This window comes from Centruroides sculpturatus, unplaced genomic scaffold (genome assembly GCF_000671375.1).
Source record: "Centruroides sculpturatus isolate CEXI.00-Female unplaced genomic scaffold, Cexi_2.0 scaffold520, whole genome shotgun sequence".
In the NCBI taxonomy this organism is placed as follows: domain Eukaryota; kingdom Metazoa; phylum Arthropoda; class Arachnida; order Scorpiones; family Buthidae; genus Centruroides; species Centruroides sculpturatus.
This window is the reverse complement of record NW_019385076.1, coordinates 120,026-138,977: the sequence shown is the minus strand read 5'-3', so window position 1 is coordinate 138,977 and position 18,952 is coordinate 120,026. Positions and strand designations below refer to the sequence as shown.

The following is an 18,952-nucleotide window of genomic DNA, read 5'->3' as shown; positions in this document are numbered from 1 at the left end:
TTGATTGGATTACTTTTGATTACGAAACAGTTTCCGACTCTTATTTTTATCGATTGCAAAGAATAAGAGGATCAAATTCTGCGTCGAACGAACCAGAAATCTGGTCGGTATGGCTAGAATCTACGGAGCGCGTCGAAATTCTCAATTTTTACAATCTTACTCGTTAGCTTTTAATACAGAATTTTGAAAATGATGGTAAAAAACAAACATTTCCGACGTATCGAGATACAAAAATTGTCGTAAATCAATAACCGTCTGTGGTAGAGAGTTATTTTTTGCTGGTTTTAAAGCTGTTTTAATGCCCTTTCCACAGGGGCCAGAAGTATTCTGGTAAGAAACGAAATTTCAAAATTTCGGTTTTTTGGAAATGGTAGAAAAAACCACCTTTAATTTCTTTTAAAACTTATTTTTTTCTAAATTTTTATAGTGGAATATTCGTGAAATCGTAGTAAAAAAAGAAGTACCGCCTACCCGGTACGTTTCGCGCACTAGTCGACTCCGATGTTTTTCTGGGCGCGATTATACTGTATTTACAAAACTTCTTACGTATAGTCTTACGTTTTCACTCGTATTTGAAAAATAAAATTTAATCACACCTCGCAACTACATTCCAAGAAGTAAATACAAATTTACTTAAGGATAGCTTCAATTTTTACATACTTTAAAAATGTGATTCCACGCTTAACCCGTTACGAAAATTTCAGATATAAGCTTACGAAATGCTCCAATTTAACGTAACTTTTTTTGAAGAAATTGAAGGCGATTTTTCTAAGATTTTGAAAAAGGACGAAAGTTTTATTCCGTATTAAAATCTACGATTAGAAAAATTGAAAAAAAATTAATTATCGGCGTATTCTTATCACGCATCGACACTATCGATAAACAAAAATCAAATTAATGCGAAACATCGAGGTTGAAAATCAACGTGTCAAATAGTCTGTCGAATTGATACGAATAACCCAAAGAGCAAATTTTCTGTTATATAACAACACGGGTTATAAGTCAGATAAGAAGCATTTATCTTTTATTTTATCTGTTTTATTTGATTAAGACCGGAGTCGACGCCCCGAAATTTGCCGCCCGAATCGAGAAAGGGTGGCGAGTTGGCGCCACCCTTTCTGGCGGTCGCCGGTAGGGCGAGGGTGAAGTAATGTGTATAACACCGTTTTGATCTCGACCATAGAAACGAAATAAAATATTATCAAAAAATTTATTCCAGACGGAAATTATTTTTACATAAATACAAATACGTAACGAGCAATTATCTGCCGTTACGCATTTGCCGGACTAATTTTTAATCATCAATTTTGATCAATAGCTAATTTTAAGCCGGTTAATTTCCGGGTAAATATTCGGATTATTCCTCCATCGACGGGACTCCAATAACCCAAGACATTTGCCGGATTCGACCGACAAAAGCACGCTCGAATATCGAATGGCGATTCTCCGCAATGGCCAGAAAGCCGCCGAAAACTAGAAAAGATGTCGTTTATTTGTCGGACCTGGAGAAAGATATTACTGCCGGCGCCGAGAAAAATACAATCGAGTATTTACAGAAAAATCATTGAAAATTATCCAACAACTTACTTAGTTGTCGTACATTTTAATAAATGAAGCTGCCGTTGCCTGGCTAATCAATGCCTCCCGGGAAGACTGGTGGAAAACTGGGCCCTATTTAGGGGCTACCGACGCCGATAAAACCCGGCCTATCGTCCGACTACCGGCGTGGGTTTTCTTGGTGTTTTCATCTACTCGGCCGCTGTACAGATTTTCGGTGGCGCGCAAATACTTATCGAACCGAAAACAGAGAAGACGGAAACTTTGCATTTGGCGGTTGTCTTTTTTTTGCAAAAAAAAAAAAAATACTTAATTCCGACAAATTATCTAATTATCAATATCGAATAATACTTTGTAATTTTTATCTGCGGAATTAACAATAATTGGTTTATCTTTTGTTTTAATTCTATTTTCGGCCACGTGTCAGTAAGAACGCTCTTAGCTAAGCGATAAAAGTCGAGAATATTCGATCGTTAAGTCGGCCCAGGTAAGTTCTTATCGTCAAAAATAAATTTCGCAAATTAATATGTAAAAGTATTTCGTTTCGTTCGTTTAATCCGCGTGTCTTTTTGAAATGCCGTGTTAAAAATTGAAATTTAAATTTAAATACGTAATTCTAGGGATTTTTTTACCCCATGAATTTGAAATCTCCACGTTTTTCGTTAAGAATTATTTCAAAGTATTTTAAAAATGGCGTAAGATCTTTAAAACGTATTATTAATAAATTTATACTTGGATCAAAAAATTAACTTAAACTTTTGGAATGTCATTTTTCTTATATAAAAGATTGGTTGTCGTTAGTTTTAATCTTCCTCCGTATTAACCTCGGTCGATGATTCGTAAGGTATAAAATTATTTAGTCCGACTTTTAACTTCGCTCCAAACACCACTTTATTGCAGCCGCAGTTAACGCTTTGTCGGCCAAAAATATAAAAATGTCTAGTCTAAAAGAACGTAGGCTTCGTCCTTCGGCCCTTTTGCTTTTTAACGGCCTTAGACGAACGAATTTATTCGGGTGTCTTATATCGATCGTCGGCTCTTCACCGTATATCTACGAGATCGATCCCACGTGTCGAGTTCATTTCATTATTTAAAATTAGTTTAATTACCGAGCCTTTCTTAGGAACTTTAGGTGAAATTTGTCAGAAAAAACGGAAGGTCGAGTAAATTATGATCGTATCTCGTATCCCTAGGGACGAGTTTTACTTTTTTAAATAAAACTCGTCCCTAGGCTCAAAATTAAGGTTTTTGCCATTTTATAATAATCAATAATATAAAGGATGTTTTTAATAAAATATAAAGCGCACTTTTATACGCCGCCGGCAAAGTTAAACGACTCGTTGCTGCCGGAGGGTTTTTTTTTCGTAATTAAATTGAGTACAAAATACACTTACGTAAAACAAAACGTGATTATACGATTATCGCTGTCATTTGATAAGCTGAAATTGTGATTTATATTTTAACTTATTTTACAATTTTCGGCTAATAAATGAATTATATTTCAAATATTATTTACTTAGACCGTCGATGGGATAAAGAATTAGTCATGATTGGGCACGATGGAATATTAGACGAAACTGTTTGGGACGTGGCCGTAGAAACAATTAGCCAACCCGATCGGGAAGATCCTTTTTTCGTCGTCGATTTGACGGACATCGAGCGAAAATACAAGCTGTGGAAGTTAAAAATGCCAAGAATAACTCCATTTTACGGTGACGAAACGTTTTTATTAAATTTCACAAATTATAATTTTTGAAATATGAAAACGTAAATAATCGGGCATAAAATTCCTTTCTCGATTCGACAGCCACGAAGTGCAACGATTGTCCCGAGGTACTTCGATATCTGGCATCTATCGGTGTTAATTTCGATTGCGCTAGCAAAGTACGTCTATTTTGTTTTTACTTTATTTATTTCGATGCAGATTTTACGGGGTGAAAATCTATTGCGTCGAGACTTTTTCTACGGTAATTGAAAATAAAAAAATAAACTGGTTGACAAAAGTGAGGGAAATCCGGAAAACTCCACTTGGCCGGCCTGTCCTAGTTATCTCGGGTCTCGTCCCTCGTCGTCCGAACCCATCGCGCACCCGGCCAAATCTACGATTGACTTAAAAACGGGTCATCTCGGTGTTCGCCCGGCAAAATAAATAAATAATAGAGGAGAAGGTGGTATTATGGAACACTGCGGGTATTACGGAACCACCCCATTTCGAACTGATAATAAAGGCGAACTGTAGCGGAATGTGGATGAACTGAACTAGGCCGACATCCATAGCGAGGGGAAAACCCGTTTTACTTCAGTTAAACTGTTGTCCGTATTTAATCAGCAAATTTGTTTTTTTCAAAATTCGCAAGTTTTGAATGCTAAGTGAATTTAATTATTTTTAAAATATAAATCGTGTAGTTGTAGGTTCACTGGTGCACGTATTCCGTTCCAGAGACTTAGGGATACATATTAATCTGGGTGATGATCACGTTTTTTAAATTTTAGTCTCGACAGACGTAAGTTAATTCGAGATGGCGATGCGTGAAATACGGACCCCTTTGGTGCTTTTACAGTAATATGGAACTCGACTCCTCCGAACTTTCTATTTGCGAGCAGACATTCCTCCGGAGCAATTTGTGAAAAAGACACTAAGTAGAAAGCCAATTCTTCCCGAGAATATCGAAAAAGAGCTGCTGGAATATATATTGTCGATGGAGGTCATATTTTTCTATTATAAAAGCATTTTTGCGATAAAATACATTGGAGTAAATAATTTGGTAATTATTTAACATTTTTTGTCCTTTCCTATTTGATTTTGGCTACATTAAAGCATTTTTTTGAAAATATACGGTAAGGTTCCGTATTACCACCCGATTTTCTCTAAGCCTACTTTCGGACTTTTTGTACAAAACCCTTCAAAAACCATTCTTATAATTACACTAGCGGAAAATCCAATTAGTAACATTTAGTTTAATAGTTACCGGTACTTTTCGCACAAAATATGTGGGTGTAGTTACGATACCTTGTTTACAATTCACTAAAATGTAATTGGGGTTCCATAATACCACCTTCTCCTCTAATATAGAGCCTAGTTTTATTACTCGGAAGAATATCTTTTAATCGAACGAGACTTTTATTCGGGTTTTATAATAGATGAAAAATTTAACAGACATAATTTTATAAAATATTTTCAGACCGAAATCGAAACTGTGATTAATTTGGGAGTCGATCCTTCCCGAATTATTTACGCGAATCCTTGCAAACACAAGTGCTTTATTAAATACGCCGCGGATGTCGGAGTCAAAATGATGACGTTCGATAACGAGATAGAACTGGATAAAATTAAATCAATTTTTCCCCGCGCAGAGTAAGTAATTTAATAAATGTATATGTTTTTTTTAAATATATTTCTTTAAAACTAATAGCTAAGAAAGTTTTTCCACGCCTCATGGCGGATTCGGCGGGCCTAGAGAGCTTTGACCCGGGCCATCCGGTGGTCGAGCCGTCGTTGTAATAAGCAAAGTTCTATAAGTATATTTTAAAGTATATGTTTTGGGGCCCGTTAATCGCCATAAGATTAAACGACTTCCACCAGCGGATGGCCGAGCGGTTCGGGCGTTAGTCCGCCGCTCCGGAGTACCCGGGATACAATTCGGGGATGGTTTGCTCCGGATGAGTCTGGCTCTTTTCCCACCGCTCGGTTCTCCCATCGTAGACCCGGCCGAATCCACCACGGGGCTGCCAAGAAGGTCCTCTTAGTGATGGCAAAAAGAAAAAATAAATATATATGTATTAAAATATTAAGGTCTTTATAAATTAGTGAACGGATTTAAAATAATAAAAATATACTTTAATTTTATTTAAATAACAATGTTTTTTTAGATTAGTCATTCGTATTAAAGTGGACGACAGCCATTCGAGCATGAAACTTAGCCTGAAGTTTGGATGCGAAATGCGGCGAGTGGCTCGACTGTTGAAAACTGCAAAAAGTTTACATCTTAATGTAATAGGAGTGAGGTAAGAAGTATATAATTTGATCATTTAAATTCTTTTAGTACCGAAACGTCCGTCCGATGACAGAATTTTCAATTTTTAATAAGTATGAAATTTCGGTTATTTTAATCTTTATTTTCACGGAAAAAAGTAAATTTCATAAAATTAATTTAGTTGCGAATTGAGATTTATATTTTGCGGTATAAAATTTCATAAATTTTAAAATACGTTAAAACCCGGCTTAGTCGGACACCTGCGGTAAAAGTGTAGAACGTCCACGGATGCGCCCTCCGAAGTTTGCTCCCGTTGCCTGGCCCTAACTACGGAGCCGTAGAGAAGTGTCCAACTTTTTAGTTTTACCGTATAATTAATTAATAAAATTCATCGGAATTACAATAAAAACAGACCCAATATTTCAAGAATTATAATAGAAACATTTGTTAAATTCGACGAAAACATTTAAAAAATTCCTCTTACATAAAAAAGAATTTATAAAGAGAATCTATTTGAAAAACCTCATTTTATAATAAATGATTATAAATTACGAGCGTGTCTTTGCTCTATTAAAAAACAATTTTACTTTCAGTTTCCACGTCGGTAGCGGATGTAAAAGTTCTTGGGCTTACTCCCAAGCGATAAGCGATGCTAAAGAAGCATTTGATATCGCTAAAGAAATCGGATACAATTTCTATTTGTTGGATATCGGCGGAGGATTTCCCGGCACGAAAACGGAACAAAAATATTTCGAAGAGGTGGGCTGTTTCATTTTGTTAATTACTTTCTTGATATTTGTATTGAAATATTACCGTTCCCGGCACTATTTAACCAGTAAAGTCCCGTCTCACTGGAGATACGACGCGCCACCCCTCTCCGCTGCCTCGACCTTTAATAATCGAAGAATTTCATTCCAGATTGCTGCGGTAACTTCCGCTACACTAGACGCGTACTTTCCCGAAGGATGCGGGGTTCGAATTATTGCCGAACCGGGACGCTATTTTGTCGGTTCCGCATTTACTTTGTGTACAAATATAATTGCTAAGAGAGACGCCATTGTTCCCGGGCAAAACGGTAAATCTCTCACCTTTTCCATTTAATATTACATATTTTTACCTATTGTATTTACCAAATTTGATATTTTACCATAGGTGACGAACCAGCTCGCGTGTATTACTTAAATGATGGCGTTTACGGTAGCTTTAATATTATTTTACACGAACCTACAGAATTTATTCCTTATCCGTTATCGGTAAGTACCGAATTATTTAATATTAAAAAAAACAATTATTATAACTAAATAAAATAAAATAAATGTTATTAGCTGGAAGAAAAAGAAAGAAAAGTGATGAAAACCAGCCTGTGGGGTCCGACTTGCGATAGCATTGACAGAATAATCGAAAACTGTTATCTTCCCGAAATGAATATAGGGGAATGGCTGCTGTTCGAGAATATGGGTGGATATTCTTTAACTCCCGCTACTACTTTCAACGGTTTTCAGAAACCAGAATTTCGATATATCGCGCCACTTCGCGCTTAGTACATGTTATCCTATGGGCTAAAAAAAAGCAATCGTCCGGAGCCCCACCGACGGGGAATCGCGAACTAATGAACTTTTGTAAGAAAATATTTCCCCGGAAAACGTGTTTGAAGTAAACACCGCGCGTGGTGCCCCTAATTTAAATTGGCCCGACCCCCGCTGGCTTAGTGATTATTACTATTTTACTATCTCGAAAGATTATTCGATAAATAAATAACGTCGCTATCGTTATTCGTTGACATTATACGAAGAAATCTCATAACTGTAAAACATTTAAAGTAATAATAATAAATGCTTGTCATCGTTACTTCGCCAGGCGGCAATATCAAACAATCCAAAAGTCGAGCCAGCTTTACGGGGGATTTACGATTAAAAAATAACTGTAAGAATTCCAATTGACAAAATTTTCTAATAAATATTTGTTACGAGTATTTTAAAACGAAATAAGTCGTTTAAAATTGACGGGCGGATGACCGAATTAGCCGTTTGGGGAAACTCCCGTGAACTTTGACCTATCGACCCGGAAGTTTGGTCAGTACCTGGCTGATAACGACAAAGGCTTAAGTTTAAAATCCGAGCTTTCTATACCCGGTAGTTTTTTCTCTACCAGCGTCAGCGGGGTCGGATGAAAAAAAATACGGCAGATTTTTGCACTTTTCGATCGCTTATTTTTCGGCAATGGCTTTATTAAAAAATCTTGAAATTTTGCACGCCGCCTAACGAAATAATTTGTGTTCGGAATTCGATAAATAATTATCTTCTGCATTTACGCGGTGCAGAATGTCCATCGTGGAGAGGTAAAAGACCATCTTAAGTTCTACGTCTCCGGGCTCGACCGTCTCCGAAAATCGTTCGATTAAATATTTTTTTTGTCCATTTTCGGCCATCAAATTCTTACGATTTCGATTTATTTCTCCCAATATTATTTAGCTTTTCGGAGAGATTCGTCGGTGGACGTCGGGGTTGCGCGTATCGAGTATTAATGCTACATCAAACCGGATAAACTTAATATTAAAAATACCGAAAAACCTTTATAATACGGCGGAACGAAAACCAAGTCGGACGCGGAGGATAAACGCGTCGAGCCGGAAGAAGTGGCCGTTGTTTCTCCTGGAATTTCTGGCTTTTTAAAGAATCTCGCCCCTAAATTCTTAATTTGATGGGTTAATCAATTTGACACTTCCGTTCGAGACGGTTCGCCAGTGTCGATCGAACTTTGGAACTTTCCCTCGTATCTCGCGTGGCGATATTTTCTTTTCTGACGGCTCAGAATTTTTCTTTACGTCTTCTTTACTTACAAGGCGACAATTTTGCTTCCATATTTTGTCGGAGTCGGAGCTGGATTTTTCCGGTCGACGTTCCGAACTTTCCTATCCGTTACTTGGCGTCGACCCGTTACCTCACCGGGTAGCAATTTGAAAAAATTGTACACCTTGTATACGTCATCGCAACGGGCAGTCTGCCATATTAGGTTTTAATTAAGGGAAACTGACATCCGTTTAAGTGTTAAGCCTGGACTCCACATTACCCGAAAACAGAAACTCAGAAACACAACTGAAACATATAGAGTTTCAGTTATGTTTTCGTTTTAAGTCGACACCACTAGAAATGCGCCATCTATTGATCGGTTCTGTAATTGTCGTAGAGTCAAACACGAACGACGCTACGAATTTTGTCACGCTTTCTCCGCATTTATTAACAATAAAATTGTTAATAATCTCTGATTTATTTACATTTTTTGTCGTACAGACACGTGTATTTTCTAACTTCTTCGATGAATAATTCCAAATCTATTTGTTTCCTCGTCGTTTTCTCTACACTTTCCGCCATTACGACAATCAAACTACGCGTGACTACGCGTCACAAATCCTGGCGTTTTTACCGGTTGCGGTACGACAGAAGCGCGGGACGAAAACGGAAAAGTTAAATAATTTTTAACTCAACTTTCGGTCTCGTTTCTGTCCAACAGAACGTTCCAAAACCGGAAGTTTCGTCAGTTTGGCTTTCAGTTTTACGATTACGTCGAGGATTTCGGTAATGTGCAGTCCAGGCTTTAAAATCTTTGGACGTATTTTCTGAAAAACTAAAAAATAAGACCAAAAACTGGGCATAAAAATAAGAATAAATGGTTCAATTCTCGATTCGGCAATCGAATAGAATTTTGTAATTCTTATCTGAAAGAAAAAGAAAATGGTTTATCTTTAACTTCTTATCTGCGACTTCAGTTTATAACTAATGATATTGGCAAGAGATAAAATCCTTTAGTCGATCGCTGCTCTTACAAGTTACCAGTCTGAACAAGCAAAGGTGAGTTTAAGTTTCCATAACTCAAAAGTCAGTTACAATCGAAAATATTAAAATACAGGTAATACTGTAATTAATTTAATCGAATCCATTTAAAATGTATTATTAAATTTCGAATATATTTTCGATATTTAGAAACTTATCTAATAGTTTACCTTTAAAAATGCGTAGATAACGTTTAGTTTATCCAAAAGGAATTATAAACATTTTAAAAACGAATCGTTTGACTTTAGTTTACGGTTCGTTACTTTAACGTTGCTCTTAAAGACGTCCGCTGTTTAGGTGAGCCCGCAATTTATTTTAATCTCCTCTATCTAATAAATATTTAATATAAAAAACAAACGTTATACGTTATACAGTTTAATACCAGTGTGTGGGCGCCATATTGACTTATCGAAGAACTTTACTCTCTACCTTTAAATTACAGAGCGTCAGCAAAAATGTTATTTTTTCACGTTTTGATAAATCCGTCTGGTTAGAGCTGTAAAATATAAAAGTATAAATTTCGAGAGAAAGTACGCGTGAGAAAAAAATGCTCTCTCCAAAAATGCCTTCTCCCAATTCGTAGCTCGCCAGTGGCCGAATACATACAACCACCGAACACTGATAGTTAGTCGTGGGTTCGGGCCGGCCGAGTGGAGTTTTCTGGGGTTTTTTCGCGATACTAACACCTAAATAGGGCTCCAGTTTTCCATAGAAAATCATCCCTAGAGGCATTTCCCTCGGCGGATTGTCCGAGTGTCGCGTTGCCTTAAACGAGTAAAGCAAACCGAACCAAATTCGTGAGTTAGAGGAGGAAGGACCCGGGGATATGTATGGTGATTTCGCTTCACTCGTCGTTCTCGGCGCATTTAAGAGAAAGGAAATCGCACCGATAAAACAAAGCCAGCGTATTCTGAATATTTGGCCAGATGGCGATAAGATTTAGGCACCCGCTGAAGTTATAGGATGGAATCCAGCCAGTCTGCAAATTTTCTTATCTATACTAATATTATAAAGAGGTGTGACCCTAGGGTCGGTATCTGTTCGATACCCCGTCAGGATGACACCACTGTATCCTTCGGTCGATACAGAGACCACGCGTTTGCGCGAGCGGATAGGTATGAGGGTTGGACCCGGAATGGAGAGAATGGAGAGAAAAACGGAAGAAACTGCACTCGAGAAGTTTTAACATAAACAACCGTTTATTTATATATATTTAACGTAGGTTTACATTAGTAAATAAAATAGTTCTAGTTCTAGTTTCATCGATCATTTTCTAGTTCTAGTTACAACTGATTTCGCGTTTCGTTTACGAGGAGAGAGAGCCTACAATAGTGCGCGGGCAGGATAAGTACCTTAGGCAGTATAGGAGATCAAGTCCAGCACAAAAATAAAGGTCCAACAGTTCCTTCCAGTTGAATATGTATTGAGGTCAGTTGAGTTCAGTTCTAGTCTTGTAGGCGAGAAGGAGGTTTGGATTCTCGGCGGGAGGTAGACGATCGGAGCGCACACAGATACCAATAATAACTTCCACCCTTACTCATCGTGCCTGTCCCTTTTATATCAAGTCCTTTTTTTCGAACTTTTCTCCGATTTCGTCAGCGATGACGATCTTCTTGGTCCAATGAGGGGACGGGTAACACCATCGTGACACAGAAATGTACTCATCTCAACAAGGAACCCAACTCGTGGTAATCGAAGTGTTTTCACAAAATTTCTGGTTGTCAGAGGTAATGTTTGTATGTAAGTTTGTATGCAGCGGGTAATCTCCGAAACTACTCATCCGATTTCAAAAATTCTTTCGCCAATATTTAGAATGAAACTTCGGGGCGGACATAGGCTGTATATTATTCCATTAAACATTCGTATAAATTAAAAAATATCATCTAGGTTAAGGCTTTTATGTCCAACAGATGGTGCTACGAGTATGATGACCTAAGTTTGCTTTTCTGCGAGGCATTACGCTTTTCAGTGAGGATGAACTAAAGCGGATCATCTTCTATCTATCTATATAAATAAAAATGTAATGTTCGTTTGTTCCTACCGATTCCTTTGAAATTTTGACACAACGCTGCATTTGAATACGCGCGTGTTTTTTATATAATATACGAGTCGAAATTCCCCCCACTGGGGGAAGATGGACGGGATTAAGGCTTACGGTAAAGAACTCCGCTTCTATTTATACTATTTCAGATGCAGTTTTTTGCGTTTTGATTGCGTTTTAATAGGGTACGTCAACAGAATGTATACTAAGAAGAAATTTTTCCAAAAATTTCCCCCCCCCCACGGGGGAAGTGTTATACATTTATAATAGATACATTTTGAGCCACAACAACGCGTGCGGGGTCTGCTAGTATTATATAATTTGCAATTTATCAAATATGGATAGAGTACAGTACTCAATTTGAACTCTATACTTTTGTAATTTTATTGAAAATTTTCGGATCTGTATTATTGAATTCTTTAATCCATCAAGCTAAAGTTAATTTATGTAGAATAGCAAAACACACAAAGGCTGAGTGGCCAGTTGGTTAAGGTATCAGCCTACTGTTCTGGGGATTTGAGATTGGATCTGAATGAGTTTAACCCCAAGAATTTTTTGGGGATGGTCTCTTGGATATGTCAAACTCAATCTTTCACTATTTGGCTGGTCCGTTATGAGCTTATCTGTACCCGTGATGGGCTTGAAAAAGGATCTCTTAAGGCCCATAGGGCAGAAAGAAAAACAAAAATATGTGTAATTTCCAACATAACTAATTTCATTAGGACTCTGCTCAGAAGTTCAGTCTTTAATACAAAAAGTCAAGTAGATTATCCTGAAAATATTTTTTAATTGCCTTAATTATTTTATATGTTGTTCACAATGGTTTATTCTGATTAAATTTCTGTTTTTTATGCTGAACTATTAGAAAGAATATCTGCAATTGCACTTTTTTTAATCCAAAACATTGTCACAAATTTCTATTTATGATTATGAAATGTTTATTTTGTATGGAAATTTGGTAGTTGATATATTTATAATTGACTGCTCAATGTAAATACAAGATCTTATCTGAAATGAAAAAGAAAAACTTTTTCAATATTAGAAATTTTTAAATTTTATATACAGTCAAATCTCGGTACAGTGATTATTGATATAATGATAAATCTGTCCTTAATGATAAGAAATATAATTTCCAATGCAATTTGTATTAGCTTAATGTAAAATTGAATGATATTCTTTACTGTAATAAATCTCTGTTTAGCAATACATTTTTTTCTGCTGTACTGTGTACTATACTTACATAACTAAGAAATGTGTGTAGCCACATGCACATTGCATGACTGGTAGAAGTGACAGAGCTATGTAAATGATTAAAAGAGTAAACAAAGATATGCAACAAACACCTGTTTATTCAGTAAAAAATTAAACATTTATGTAAATGTTTAATTTTCCCTGTAATAACGGAAGGATTGTAACATATTTCGGTGCGTAATGTATGTAACAATTTTTTTGTATTTCCCGCATCGTGGGTTTTACCCAGTATGGCTAAATAAATTAAATTAAATGAAAAAGATTGCGTTAGACTTATTAAAATATAAGTTAATTTTAATTTTAAACCGTAAAATCAAAATATGGCCGAAGAAATTCATCTTTTGCGTGGCATTGCGTTATGTTTCATCAAAAGTAATTTTTAATATATTTTTAAATATAGGAATAAAACCGCTTTTATTGGTGGAAGTGACATCACTACACCGCGATTAAATCCTATATTTATGTTTTTTTGGGTTAAAAATTTTGTTTAAATTCTTACGTCGTCGTTAATGTGGAAGGATTAAGACCTAAGTATTGGAGTTACTAAAATTTCTAATTAAGACACACATAAACTGTTAAAAGAGAATCAAAGTAACCAGCCAATGAACTCGGCAACTGTCATGACGACACAAATTTCTCTATCTACCAAAGGCAGAAGGAAATAGAGGATGATAACGTGTCCTCGTTGCTGTTAACGACGTATACCGTCGTTAAAATCATCCGTTACGAAGTATTCTTTTGTATTCTTAATTCGTATTCCGAGGAATTTTAGGAGAAAAAATTGGACCGTCGCACGGGGTAAAGTAAATTTTTAAGTTTTAAGGGATCGTCTAGAAATCACGTAACACTATTTTTATACTTTAGACACGTGAATAAAACACAGAAAACTGCACCTGGGTTGGCCACGTGGAGTTTTCCGGATCGTCTTCGCGCGTCTAACGCCTAAATACGAGCAATTTTCCCATAGAAAGTCCTCCTCTTGGCAGATCGCCCACGTGTCCAGTTGCCGTATTCCATCAAATCATCATTCGGTTAGTCAAAGATTGGGATCCTAGCATTGCGTAACGTTTTTGTAAGCACTCGCATTTCCTCGAAACTCATCGTAACAATTACCAAAATATCCGTATACGCATCCACCCGTATCTGCGTTACGTAATATACGGACGGCCCTAAAGACCGTCTTCGACTATTACGTAGATATTTGGGTGTAATAGCCATAATTTGGCCCATTAAATGCCCTTTTAAGTGACGAGATATTCAAAAAGTAGATATTTTTTGAGTCTATTTAATCTCGATGCGGATAATTTTTTAAAATTTACTTTAAAATACTGTACTAAGATGTGAAAACGGATTCGTTAAATTTTAATGGAAATAAACTGCCAGATGCCAAACCATAAACGCGTTTGCGACAGGTAATAAAAGAAACGGCACACCTGTTGAGCGCTTAAGTGAATATTCAAAACTTGCGTATTCGAGAGTAGAAAAACAAACTTTTGTTTGTAAGATATTCTTGTGTTCTAAGAAGGTCTTTTTCTACGACTATCGTGGGTTCGACCAGGTTCGCAGTAAGAGCGACGGGGACTCGACATGTCGGGAAAGGCCCCCGTAAAAAATCGCAAGGGGTACCCGTCCGGATTCGAATTCGGATTTCCCGGAGGCCGATGCCTTAGTTGCGTTCACACGGGTACCTCTTACATTACGTCACGTCTTTCCGTTCCGTCACGTTACATAAAAGTAGGGCCCATTAACTATTCGGTTAGGTTCAGGTTAGATTTATTTGATTACTGCCACGCGACAGGTGGGCAATCTGCCGAGGGAGGATGTCTCCCGGGATGACTTTTAAGGATTACCCCGAAGAACTGGGCTTCTACTATACTATTTAGATTGCATTTTAGCGGGAATCGAATATATTTTTAGACCCATCAAAAAATTATGTAATTAGCCTCGAAAGAGGGGAGGGACCTAATTCTTGCACCCGGTGAAAACGGGCAAGATCTGCTGCGATCTAATAATATTAAGGATGGTTCCTGAACGTATACGCTTCGTACGTATAACTTTCCCCCGTTTTACATTAAATTGCTCGATATTGCCTTATATAAATTATAAATCTTAACCCTGTATAGTGTATATATTGTCGCGCCATTTAGTTTGTATGGATTTCCGTGCTATTATTGTATCGTGTAACCGTATTTTGTTTCATCTAGTGACAGCTCTCTCACCCTCTTTTACAAATAGTGGGTGATCGGTTAACGAACAGATCGGACAACGAACACATGATCGGATAACGAACACCCCACAGAACAAACACAAGAAGCGACGTAAATTAATGAATACCGATTGGTCTTCCCTCGTCTTCGGGCAACAATTCGAAACTTTTCAGAGTGTGGGAGACGTCGACATCGACGCTCAAGCCGGTATATACCGATCGGATAGTATTCCTTCGAACTTTGAAATTCTCCCTCGTAATTCCAGCCTTTTATTTTTCCGACAAAACAATTCTTTTGTGTATTCGCGAGACTGTCGGGTAGGCACTCGTTAAGTTTTGCGTCTGTTTTTCTTTTCGAAAGGTGTGAGTATAATAGCAAAGGTAGAGAGTGGGCAGATGTCCAATGTTGCTGGGCAATATGGCGTAACAGGTAAACAGGTCATCGAAGAGTTCGTAATGTAACCTAAAACGGATCCGACGACGGAAGAATGCCAAGAACTCGAATGAAGAACACCAAGAAACTCGAAGAGATACGTTTTCTTCCGAAAAAGAGGATTAATGCCGATATCTGTTATTAGAGATTCTTTGTAGAAGTGGGAGGATGTCAGAACGACGGTCTTAGAATGGCATCCAAACCAGGTTGAGGCTTGGGGATTGCTACAATTGCAATGCTATTAATTACTTACGAAAAATCGTGAAGAAGAGAGAAAAGCGATCGACATTAGACAGATTCTTTAACCCTTTCAAACGGAAAAAACATGACTAATAAAAATGCAAGACTGCGTATATGTGTATTTTTATTATTACATATAAATTAACGTAATAAGAAAGTATATATTTTTTATTTTTGGAAGTCTCCGGAACGAATTAATTAAATTCCCATTAAAATCTACGTAAATCGATAATCGGTTAACGAACAATTCGGATAGCGAACAAAGTCTTGGAACGGATTATGTTCGTTAACCGATCACCCACTGTACAAATAATATTAGTCTTCGTTATCGTTATTCTTTGCCCGAGCCACGCCCGGCTCATCTCTACTTGAAAAATAACAAACAAGTCCTTAGATTAATGTTAATTTAAAGTTATTATCTGTCATCTCCGTAACATCTAGAAATGCTAAAAGTGCACCACGAGGTACCAACGACGCCTGAAAATATGCAACAGCCTGTTGCGCTTCGATCGACTCGTTAATTTTGCTGGACATGGCGATGGCGTAAAACTTCCCATTGTTTTGTACGTGACTCCGTTTTGTTTTCGACCATCGTGACGTTTGCTCCGCCGTGACGTATTGTTTGTCTCCGATTATGACGCGGTCGTAGTACATTTATTTTGCGTGTTTTCTATAACGATCCGAGGAGCGTACGTGTAGTATTTTTTCTAGGTGCGTAGAAATCTGTCTTTATGTACGAGCTTTCGCCGTATTGTATTTGCTATTCGGAAATGCCGATGCAAGTAATCGGTTCGTGTTAAAAGTTTGCATCCAGCTGTATTGTTAGTATTGAGTTTAATGAAATTTAATACCAACAATACTCTATCGATTTGCTAGTCTTTGTTTTATTGTAGGCTTTGTCCTCATATACGGATTCAATGACGTCTCCATTTCCGAGTATAAAATTATACTTTCTTCAGTATCCACGCGAAGTGTTGCGCATTCGTTCGATCTAACCCGCATTTGCGTGCCGGTGGAATAATTCTGTGTGACTTCTAACAGCCGATTTTGCTGTACTTGTATGTCGTCCACGTACATCGGACGAGATAATCTGTATTAGATTCGTGTTTAACCTATTTATTATTATTTTAATTTAATTAATCGAAATTTCAAATATTTACTGTAGAAAAGTGAACGAAAAACAAGATGAATTATTATATATTTTGAAGGGAGATATTTCGTTGATTGTTTGCTTTTTCGTTCCACAGATTCCGATGGAAACTTCTGCGTGTGCGGTGGAAATAATTACGGACAAAACTATTTTGGATATAATAACGGATATAACCGACGATCCCGTACGTCATCGACTTTCTTTTCTTTTATTGGCTTAAAGTTTGAGATAATTCGAAATGAAAGGAAATTCTTTTGGATGTAGGAGCAGGAGGAAGCGTTTTTTGTGGCCGATCTCTCCCAAATAATACACAGATTTAAATTCTGGCAAACGAAAATGGACGGAATAAGACTGCTTTTCCGTGAGTTCATTCCCGTATTCGTTGTTTACCGTACGCGATAAGACACGCGTTTAATATACGATTCATTGTTAGCTTTAAAGTAATTCTCTAACAAAATATCTCTGTACTTGAGAATTTAAAATTATTTACCCCTAAAAAATCTTTTCTATCGGCAGAAAAGGTCGTAAACTTTACATTTATTTGTTCCTTTAAGCGCGTGTATTTTTGTCGTTAACTCGCTCTTTTTGTTGTATTTAGCGTTTTCTCCGCTCTTTGCGCGTATCCCGGTGTGAGAAAACAATAAATAAATCATTGTGGAACATGTAAATACATCGTACAAATAATCTAGTTTGATTACAAAAATGAGCTTAATTTAATTGGGTGTAGAACTCGATATACCTTTACATATTTTGCAGTTCTTATTTGTATATTTATAGCCGTTACATATACGGTACGGTGGCGTCGATCCGAACCCCCGTTCGTCCCAACGCCTCGTCATCCGAGCGGCTTTTACCATTCCCCTAATATAATGGACTCGCGACTGTACACTCGCAGCCGAGTATAAAGTAAGTCACGTGTTGCCAACAATGCCGCTCGTTCTTTCTGTACCCTCTTTTGAATTAACGATAGTTAATTCTCTATTTCTCTATTCGATGCCATCGAGCATCCGGCAACGGCCGCGAAGCCCGTTAATCCCGACCACCGCCGGTGTGGATTAGTTGGGATTAGCGCCTCCGTACTGTATTTAAACGTTATCCACTTTTCTTTGAACAGCTCTTCGGTATAACAACGATCCTAAGGTGATCGTCACGTTGGGTGCTCTAGGAGTGAATTTCTCTTGTGCCAGCAAGGTAAATTCTTTTGTTGTATTTCTACCACCAAAAACGGATGAAATTACATTTAAATTTTATATATTATATACGGAAAATATACGGTAAACTCGGTTTGGATTAGTTTCTGAGAAATTTCCTTCGAGCCAGCATCGTAAATCGAGCTCTTCCTACAGGCCGGGTAGTAAATTGAGGTTTCGCTCCCACGGAGTTTAAATTGCGTTAGGTAAAGAAGGGAGAGTAACAGTGATATTCACCGTACAACACCGATAATTATATCATTTATAGTTAAAATACTATAAACGGAGGATGCGGCTCTCCAATAGGCATTCTAATAGGATACAGGATGTGGCTATGGTGCATTTCCGATAGGCAAAATACGGCTCCTACTGTGAAAGATGGCAGTTACGTACAGTACTGTACACGGCCACCCCGTGCAAAACTTTGATTAATATGTCCTCGTTTTTTCAGCGTCTATAGCAATTTTCTATGGTAAAATTTACTTGTTTCGTGGAAGCCGCCATATTGGTATGTTGAGCTCGACGCTGACGTCGCGGACAAGGACTTTAAACTACAAGGATAGCCAGATCCCGTATATTTGTTAGCGTGACCTTGGATCTATGTGACGTCACAGCAAGTCCTCTACTTCAACACGACAGACCTTTCAAATAACAAAATACGATAAAATATTAAATCATTTCTTAATTAATTATTAAATTACTACTAAATGTAAACTACCGTAGAATTTTCGGATTTAATAAGTGTACTGTACGTCAATAAATTTACAAGTCTTTTGTGTAATATTTATTTAACAAATTAATGAGCTATATTTTTTATTATGTGATTATCTTACTTAACTTTTTAATTTTTTTTCGACAATCACCATTTTCAGAAGGCATTCTTTTCAATATTTTATAGTTTTCTTGTTTAAGATTTCTATAATTAATTCTTATTATAGTTCTTAATTTACAAAAATCTTTTATTAAAGTAAAAGGTAAAACTGTTTCCACTGACTAATTCTGTACAACTCCGGGGCCTTTTTTATACGATTCATCGTGATATATTTCGAAATATTTATTCCATTCTATAATTTTTGCTAG

The 18,952-nt window shown here is 37.0% G+C and overlaps 2 protein-coding genes across 5 annotated transcripts in view; both read left to right on the top strand.

Annotated features, from left to right (window-relative positions):
* Nucleotides 1–1,984: 1,984 nt before the first annotated feature.
* On the top strand, nucleotides 1,985–7,585 carry LOC111634309 (ornithine decarboxylase-like). 2 transcript variants are annotated; one of them, XM_023379059.1, is made up of 9 exons: nucleotides 1,985–2,044; nucleotides 3,078–3,269; nucleotides 3,365–3,441; nucleotides 4,740–4,912; nucleotides 5,428–5,562; nucleotides 6,125–6,290; nucleotides 6,450–6,606; nucleotides 6,684–6,784; nucleotides 6,857–7,585. In XM_023379059.1, exons 2-9 carry the CDS (start codon nucleotides 3,104–3,106, stop codon nucleotides 7,070–7,072), a joined length of 1,191 nt encoding a protein of 396 aa, XP_023234827.1. In that variant the 5' UTR covers nucleotides 1,985–2,044; nucleotides 3,078–3,103; the 3' UTR covers nucleotides 7,073–7,585. The 2 variants fall into 2 exon arrangements, with proteins under 2 accessions (XP_023234827.1, XP_023234826.1); XM_023379058.1 differs by lacking the exon at nucleotides 1,985–2,044 and adding an exon at nucleotides 2,193–2,268.
* A 1,609-nt stretch (nucleotides 7,586–9,194) lies between these two features.
* Nucleotides 9,195–18,952, top strand: part of LOC111634311 (ornithine decarboxylase-like) — a 21,593-nt gene continuing 11,835 nt past the window's right edge. Inside the window, exons 1-4 of one of the 3 annotated variants that reach the window (XM_023379060.1) lie at nucleotides 9,195–9,379; nucleotides 16,780–16,866; nucleotides 16,947–17,043; nucleotides 17,797–17,873. In XM_023379060.1, the coding sequence (XP_023234828.1) occupies nucleotides 16,786–16,866; nucleotides 16,947–17,043; nucleotides 17,797–17,873 (255 nt within the window). In that variant the 5' untranslated portion in view covers nucleotides 9,195–9,379; nucleotides 16,780–16,785. Of the gene's footprint in view, nucleotides 9,380–13,319; nucleotides 13,452–16,224; nucleotides 16,244–16,779; nucleotides 16,867–16,946; nucleotides 17,044–17,796; nucleotides 17,874–18,952 lie in introns of those variants that run through there. The other 2 variants (XM_023379061.1, XM_023379062.1) reach the window with 2 other exon arrangements.

Bases quoted from the DNA above. Each gene is read 5' to 3' on its own strand.
- LOC111634309 (XM_023379058.1), top strand. From the start codon at position 2,193: ATGAATTTGAAATCTCCACGTTTTTCGTTAAGAATTATTTCAAAGTAT. The intron at 4,913-5,427 runs GTAAGTAATTTA...ATGTTTTTTTAG, and splicing joins TCAATTTTTCCCCGCGCAGA to ATTAGTCATTCGTATTAAAG. The intron at 6,785-6,856 runs GTAAGTACCGAA...AAATGTTATTAG, and splicing joins TTATTCCTTATCCGTTATCG to CTGGAAGAAAAAGAAAGAAA.